The sequence below is a fragment of the Trypanosoma rangeli genome (genome assembly GCF_003719475.1).
Source record: "Trypanosoma rangeli strain AM80 chromosome Unknown Tra_15.4_contig_00050, whole genome shotgun sequence".
Lineage (NCBI taxonomy): Eukaryota > Euglenozoa > Kinetoplastea > Trypanosomatida > Trypanosomatidae > Trypanosoma > Trypanosoma rangeli.
The window spans coordinates 40,407-47,426 of NW_021705794.1; the positions used below are offsets into that span (position 1 = coordinate 40,407).

Consider the following 7,020-nt stretch of genomic DNA (forward strand, 5'->3'; position numbering starts at 1 on the left):
CACTCTATGGAAATTATGCTATCATTTCCTTCCCCACGCGATTGCCGTTATGCCAGCAACGGCATTTCTGCCTTGATCCTCCCGCATGATTACTCCTTTCTTTTTGTTGTTGTTTTTTTTCGCTCTGCGTGTCGTTGTTTCTTTACTCATCATAGTCCTCAGCAGGTGAGAGATTAATGCGCCATACGCGGCAACGCCAGATCCGTCACGCCGTCACCGCCGTCCACGTCGTCATCTTCTTCCTCCTCGAGGTATCGTTTCCGCAGCGCTTCCCCGAATGAGACGCTGCGAGGGGCGCCGACCTGCGAGGTCTCGTGGCCCACATCCACTAGCAGCGCCTCGAGAGTGACCGGGGTGCTGTTCTCGGACTGGTCAAGGAATGGGTCCACCACGGCACCCGCCGTCGTGTCTGCGGCTGCCAGCAGCGCCGCGGGACGGCCATCAGGCAGCGCCTTCGGGCAGAAAAGGTTGACGGCAGTGCGCCGGGGTTCATTGGCGGCGTCCATCACAGGCGGCGACACCTTCTTGCCGCCATTTGTGGGGCCGCCTCCCTTGCCACCGCTACCGTTGCTGGATGTGGTGGCGGGCAATGGCTCTGGTGAGGTCACCTTCGTGTTGGCGCGCTGCCTTGGCGGACTCCCCACTGGAAGCAACGACTGCTGCTTCTGCTGCTTTTCTAGCCCCTCTACCGAGTCGAGATCAATCGACGACTGCGAGTCGCCAAGCACCAAACACGACGTAGAGCGACTGCCCAGTGGTGGCTGGGCCGACGGCGCCTTCGTCAATGCTATCATCGTCGTCTTGGCAGGTTTGCTGAACGGGTTCTGTGGCTTCGTGCGGGTTGGCGTGCTTATCGCTGGACCCTGCTGCTGAGGGCTGCTGCTCTTCATCCCCCTTTCCAGGACGTTCCTTGGCGGCGTGGTGGTCGTGACTTCCGCCGGCCGCTTTGTAGGTGACGGCCCCACCTGATCCGTAAATGTCACATGCCGTCTCGATACACCCGCGGCGGCGGTGGTGGTTGCAATGGGAGCGTCACCAGCAGCTGGCCGTCGCTCTGGTGTCACCGCGGGGGTGACGACCGCAGCCGCTTGCGAGACGCGCCCACTCGCCTCCACTACCGCCGTTGTCGCTACTGGCTGTGGCTCCCCTGTGTAGGCATTGCCCACCGTGGCGGTCGCTGCCGCTGCTACCGCCGCGGGATTTTCCTTCGCCAGCAGCTTCCGCAGCAGCATGTCCCGCTCTCGCTCACTAACGACGGAGCCTTCAAGCGGCAAGGTGCAGCGACGCCTCTTCTTCGCCTTCATCCGCACCTCCAGCAGCGCGAGTAGCTTCTGCACCAGCTGCCCATGCCCCTGCGCGTTGGCCTCCTTGGCGCATACCTCAATGTTGTCTCGCAGCTCAAGCTGGGTCGCGAGGTCGAGGGCGCGGGTCGTCTGTTGTTCTTGTAGTGTGGTTTTAAAAAGTTCAATAATTTTTCTGTCATGCAGCGCGTCGTGTTTGGCGATAACGGCGGTGTAAAAGCTGCTGCGCCGCTTCACCTCGTCGGTACGCACCTCGCGTCGCAGCAGGTGGTCCCATGTCACCATATCCTTCTCCGTGCCAAAGCGGGTGAGTGGCAAAAACAGGCGCACGTGCTCTGTGGGTAGGCCACTGGCGATGGCGACAGGGTACGGCGGGTCGCTCTTGCATGAGCGGTACGCAAATACCGCCTCATCGCTGACGCCCCATATCCACAGATTGTACGTCTGATCCGTCATGCACTGCGGGTCCAGCACTGGCAGCCAACTCCCTCCCCAGTTGAGCGTGAACATGCGTAGCACGCCCGCGGTGTCGGCGACATGCAGCGGGCCGTCCTCGGACCACCCCATCCACTGCAGCTGGTGCGGTCTCCCGTCCGGCTGCGTTGTGAGAGGAACAACTACAGACGGCAACACCACAGAGCGAGAGCCCACATCGAGCACCTGCAGCCGCATCTCCCCACCGCCCTCCAAGTAGCACACCGCGAGGGGATCAAAGTCGGCTTTGAAGGAGTGCATAATCTTGCTGCTGTTGGTTCCCACCATCGTGACAATGCGAGGGAAGAGGCTGAGCACGGCGATCTCAAGCCCAGAAAGGGAAAAAAGACGTAGATACCGGCTTGTGGCGACCGCCGTGTAGCGGATACCGACCGTAAGGCACCGAACCGTCTCGCCTGGGTACAATCGCACACGCCAATCCGATTGCGCCCCAATAGCGACAAATGTGCGGTAGTACAAAGTCAGTCGCGGCGTATCGTCCACGCTGTCCATGTCAGCGTCCTGCGCCAACACAAAGGCGGCCCCCACAGGACTCAATGCAGCCAACAAAATAGTGCCCCGCTCCAAGATACGCACAGCCTGAATAGACATGTCATGGAAGTGAATTGTGGTGCCCTCAGCGGTGCTGTGAATGTAGCCCACCGAGTTGTACGCCAAGTAGCAACTCCCCTCCTCCCCCACAGGAGTTGCACCAATTTGAAAGGAATAGTCAAACACAGTCGTCGCACCCCCGCCTCCAGCTGCAGTTGCTGCTTGCATCGACACATCATTCAGTGAATGCGATGACGCCAATGAACTGTTTGTATCTGTCGCCACCAAAGATCCCCCATCGTCTACGCCACGGCCACCACGACGGTAGCCCTCCCCCCTCTCCATGGTGTCATCACCGTCACTGGCGTTATCCGACGACTCCTCTGCCTCGTCGTCAAGAAATACGGATCGGTGTTTACGGCACTCCTCCTCAGCAGCTATAAGTGCCTCTTTGGGGTTCTGCTTCCGCCACCGCGAGGGTCGCTCCTCCTCGCTGCTGTCGTCCTTGTAGTGTGGGTTGGTGCGCTTCAAGTCATCCACCACCTGCCGGAAGTCTTCCTTAGCGATCAAAGCGGACGAGGAAGCGGAATGAGACCCACTGTCATCATCACTATCACCAACCTCCTCGTCGCCACTGCTGCTATCACCGATAATATCATCATCGTTATCTTTTGCAGGCTTCTTTTGAGTCTTGTCGAAATGCCTCTTCTTGCCTGTGTCAGCTCCTCTGACGCTGCTGCTGCCGTCTAAGAGCACCTCCCTTTGCCTCTTCTTCACGGACCCATCGACGCCGTTGGCCGTGGGTAAAGCGCCAGTGTCCGCAATCCTCTTCGCGGCCAACGCCTTTGGCGCCACCCGTCGCAGGTAGGTGACAGTGCCGTCCCTCGTCCCAACAACAACATCACCGCTCGCCGCATCCGCATGGGCATCCGTCACTTCCGTGCAGCTCTGCCCCTGCAGACGCGTCACGCCCCACTTGCGGACATCCATCTTCGCGACGACAATGCCGGTGGTGCCGGCAAGCACCACACATAGGATATTGGTGGAAAGGGCGTAGCACGTGGCGCCCAGCAGGTCTGTCATGCCAAAACTGTCAATCCCAGCCACGTGCCGGAGGCGGTGTTTGTACGGCGGTGTTGTGGCCTCCTCTAGCCGCAGCACGCGGAACTCCGCCACACCGGGGACAAGCAGCAACAGAGAGCCTTCCCCGTCGCGGCCCCAGCACAGTCGGTAGGCGACGGTGTCGTCCCGCTTCGCCGTCGGGGAGAGAACATTTTGAAGCATGAGACTTACATTCCTGAGCCGTTCCACCGCCGCCTGCTGCTCTGGCGCAGTTTCCGTTTGCGACAACGATGAAGCCTGGGAGTTGCTGGAGGACCAGGCAGACACAACGCCTACAGCTCCGCTCGCGGATGCCACGGCAATAAGGTTCCCGCACGGCGAGAGGGCAAGGCTGACCAGCGGATGGGGGACATTCATCGCCAACGTCTGGACACTGCAGCCGCTCGGGGACATCTGCAGACAGCGCAGGGAGTCGCCGGCGACAAACACGCGTTGTCGCTCCGCGTCAAACAAAACGCAGCGAACTTCACCCGTCACGCGGCAGATGACGCGTGAGGTAGAGGTGGAGGTGGAAAGCACATTCTCGTGCAGAATAACTTTGCCGTCACGGCCGCAAGAGAGCGCCAACTCCAACGCAGCATGCAGCACAACGTAGGTGACAGCTCCATCGTGACACTGGCGGGCCCAAAGATGATGGCAGGACGGCCATCGCTTCTGTGGGTAAAGCGCCACAACGCCGTCCACGCCGCCCGTCAAGACATGTGAGGCGCCCACACACACACGCGTCGCCCCGGCTGGGTGAGCCTGCAGTTGCGGAAGCATTCCTTCAACACCATGCAGAGAGAACACCCCATGTACAGCGTACAGTTTGGAAGTGAGACAAAATAAAGAGAGGCAGACATGCAGCAAGAAAGTCAAAGAGAATAAATAAATAAACAAATACAAGGAACCTGAGTGGCATCTCTCACTCCAGTGAAGAAGCAGAAGAAGAAGAGGGGAGAGTGGTGCTGGACAGCTCCCTCTCAGATACAACAACACAAGGGCTCCTTCCTTCTCGCACGGTAAAACCCCTTTTTCATAGAGGTTATGGCTGTAGGAGTTGGTGCCGCAGCTTGCTGCGATGCGCAGACCCGGGAACAAGGATGTGGGAGAAGCTATCGCCGAGGTTGCAGCCCAAAAGCGTGCATAAAGCCGCAAGATCCTCCTCGCCCTCAGCCCGGAAAAATTACCTGTACTGGGCAAGGAGACGTGACTCAAGGGAGGCGTCCAACACCGCCATGACCTCACGCGTTGCAAGAAGATCATCGTTCTCCCCGACAACACCAGTCCGGGCAGTGTCAGCCTGAAAAAATGACTTGCCGCACCGCTGACGCCGCGGGAGGTGGGGGAGTCGCACGCGTCTCACATGTAGGCCGAGGAACATTCAGCCTCGTGTCTTCTGCAAGCATCGATGCTGTCTCCGCGTCCATGTGTGTTGTTTGGCAGCGCACGGTAGTTTTCCACGCACGCTCCTGGCGCAGTAGCGCCGCAATAATTCTCCTCGCCCCTCCGCCTCGCAGGCACTGCAAGAGGAACAAGGGGGAAAGAGGGAAGCCCAAGCATGTAGACGGTGTCACAGGCACAGCGGGTCTCTGGTCCAAGTCGCCTTATCACGCAAGTGGGGAGGGGGCGAGGCTGCTGCAGCTCAAGAAAAAAAGCTCAAATAATATATATATATATATATATATAAGAAATAAAAAGACCCCCGCACACAGACAAACACCAATAGGTGTAAGTTTCACCCTGACGGGTCGGAAGATCACAGTTATCAGCTAAGCACGCAGCAGAAATGCACAAGGCAAGCAAAAAATAGTACAGGAAAACGAGCGCCACCAAAATTCTCACACCACTCTTATGCCTTGCATGAAACTCCTACGTCTTTGGTGGCACTCGCTGCACCGCGCCTCCTGTGGTTGCGTGTAATTTCGAGGCCGAGCCAGATGATCCCTCAGGAGCCGAGAACGATAAGCCAAGCAGTTGCTGCCTTTCGTGTTCCTTTGCCCGTTCCCGGGCCCGGCGCACGGCTCTCATGAGACGTTCTAATGTTATCCCGTCAGACCGCACAGGCGTGCGCGGTGGGGATGGTGATGGCGTTGATGGCGGTGATGGCGGTGACGGCGGTGACGGTGGCGACGGTGGCGACGGTGGCGACGGTGCCTCCGCAAGCGGTCCCGTTACGGATGTTGCAGGCGCCGCGCCTGCTTCTACGAAGGTTGGCGGCGGCGAGCTCGTGGTGGGCGCCTCTGGTACCGAACACTGCGCCGCGGTGCTGCCGACCCCCCTCCCCGCCTCTCCTCGTCGCTGGCGACGTCACGACGGCAGATGGCCTCCACCGCATCTACGCGTCGGCGCAGTGCCAGCAGCTCCGCTCGAACCCCAGCGTTTTTCTCCTCCGGCAGTGAGGGCCAGTCGTCCAGCGAATACGCGGTATGCGGCGGCACAGAAGCGGCACCTCCCCTCACTGATGATGTCGTCGCGGTCGTTGCGTCCGGCGCAGCCGTGTCATCTGCGATGTTATACGGTTGCTTCACAGGGTCCGTGGAAATGGGTAGGCCATAGTTCAACTGGTACCACGCCGTGATGGGCTGGTCGCTCTCCGGCGCTCCCCATGCACACACACTGTTGGCCGCGTCGCGTGTCACCCACCACCGTTGCGCCACCCCCTCGCCACGGTGCTGGGACAAATGGCTATCCGAATCCCCAATCACATCACGCGCAGCGCGAGGGAAAGCCGCGGAGGCAGGGCACGGCAGCGGCGACAGCGCGGCCCGCAAGGATGAAGAAAAACCAAAAGCCGGGGCGGGTCCTCCCACGCCTCGTCGCCACCACGGCTGCGCAAGTGCCGCACCAGGTGTGACACCTTCCCCACCCATGACACGTGTGCCGTCGCACACGCAACGCCCCGCGTAGAGCCTGTCGAGACAACTCGGACCTACAGAGGCAGCCACCAACGACGGCGCAAAGTCGCTCTGAGTCTCCGCACCGTAAGGATGCGAGAGCACGGGCGTGTGCCGTGAACCCTCTCGCGGAAGCATCCACGCACCACCACCCGTCACGCCAATCTCTGCGTGTGTGTGCAGCAGGCACCCTCTCAACAAAGACGCTCCTGAACAGGCGCAGCAGGGCAAACCTCAGAAACGCACGCTCACGCGGACCTCTACCGAAAACAAAGGTGTCACACAAAGACGGCAAAGGGCGGAAGAGGGCGGCAAAGGCGGAGATAAAACAGCAACAACAACAGACACACAAAAAAAAAGGAAAACACTGGAAAAAAGAGGACGCTGTGATGGCGACCGGGAAGCCACCGGCGCAGAACCTTAAAGTCAAGAATAACGACAGCAACACAAGCTGCGCCTGACTGCCGTCTTCCCCCTCCTATTCCTACACAGGGGAAGGCGCACAACAACGGGGTGGTGGCGGTGCAGGGCGGTGTGCACCCGGCGTCCCCCCTCTGGAGAGTAAATTTGTCCCACATACACGCACACTGCGAGAGAGCAGCAAACGAACTCACAAAAAAAAAAAAGAAAAAAAACAGGAAAGATAGGACAGCGGAATCCCTACGCTGTGAACGCGCGCGAGGTGGCGGTCCTGT

General features: G+C 59.5%; 2 protein-coding genes across 2 annotated transcripts, besides 5 other annotated features; both read right to left on the reverse strand.

The window, feature by feature from the left end:
• Positions 1 to 173: 173 nt before the first annotated feature.
• On the reverse strand, positions 174 to 4,211 carry TraAM80_02263 (uncharacterized protein; the record flags this gene model as incomplete). The annotated part of the gene is made up of 1 exon (XM_029379274.1): positions 174 to 4,211. The coding sequence occupies one exon, from the start codon at positions 4,209 to 4,211 to the stop codon at positions 174 to 176; it is 4,038 nt and encodes a 1,345-aa protein (XP_029240897.1).
• Positions 4,212 to 4,363: 152 nt separating this feature from the next.
• Positions 4,364 to 4,383: a microsatellite.
• A 708-nt stretch (positions 4,384 to 5,091) lies between these two features.
• Positions 5,092 to 5,117: a microsatellite.
• A 394-nt stretch (positions 5,118 to 5,511) lies between these two features.
• Positions 5,512 to 5,552: a microsatellite.
• An 80-nt stretch (positions 5,553 to 5,632) lies between these two features.
• Positions 5,633 to 6,463, reverse strand: TraAM80_02264 (uncharacterized protein; the record flags this gene model as incomplete). The annotated part of the gene is made up of 1 exon (XM_029379275.1): positions 5,633 to 6,463. The coding sequence occupies one exon, from the start codon at positions 6,461 to 6,463 to the stop codon at positions 5,633 to 5,635; it is 831 nt and encodes a 276-aa protein (XP_029240898.1).
• Positions 6,464 to 6,652: 189 nt separating this feature from the next.
• Positions 6,653 to 6,683: a microsatellite.
• Positions 6,684 to 6,939: 256 nt separating this feature from the next.
• Positions 6,940 to 6,960: a microsatellite.
• The last annotated feature ends 60 nt before the right edge of the window (positions 6,961 to 7,020 follow it).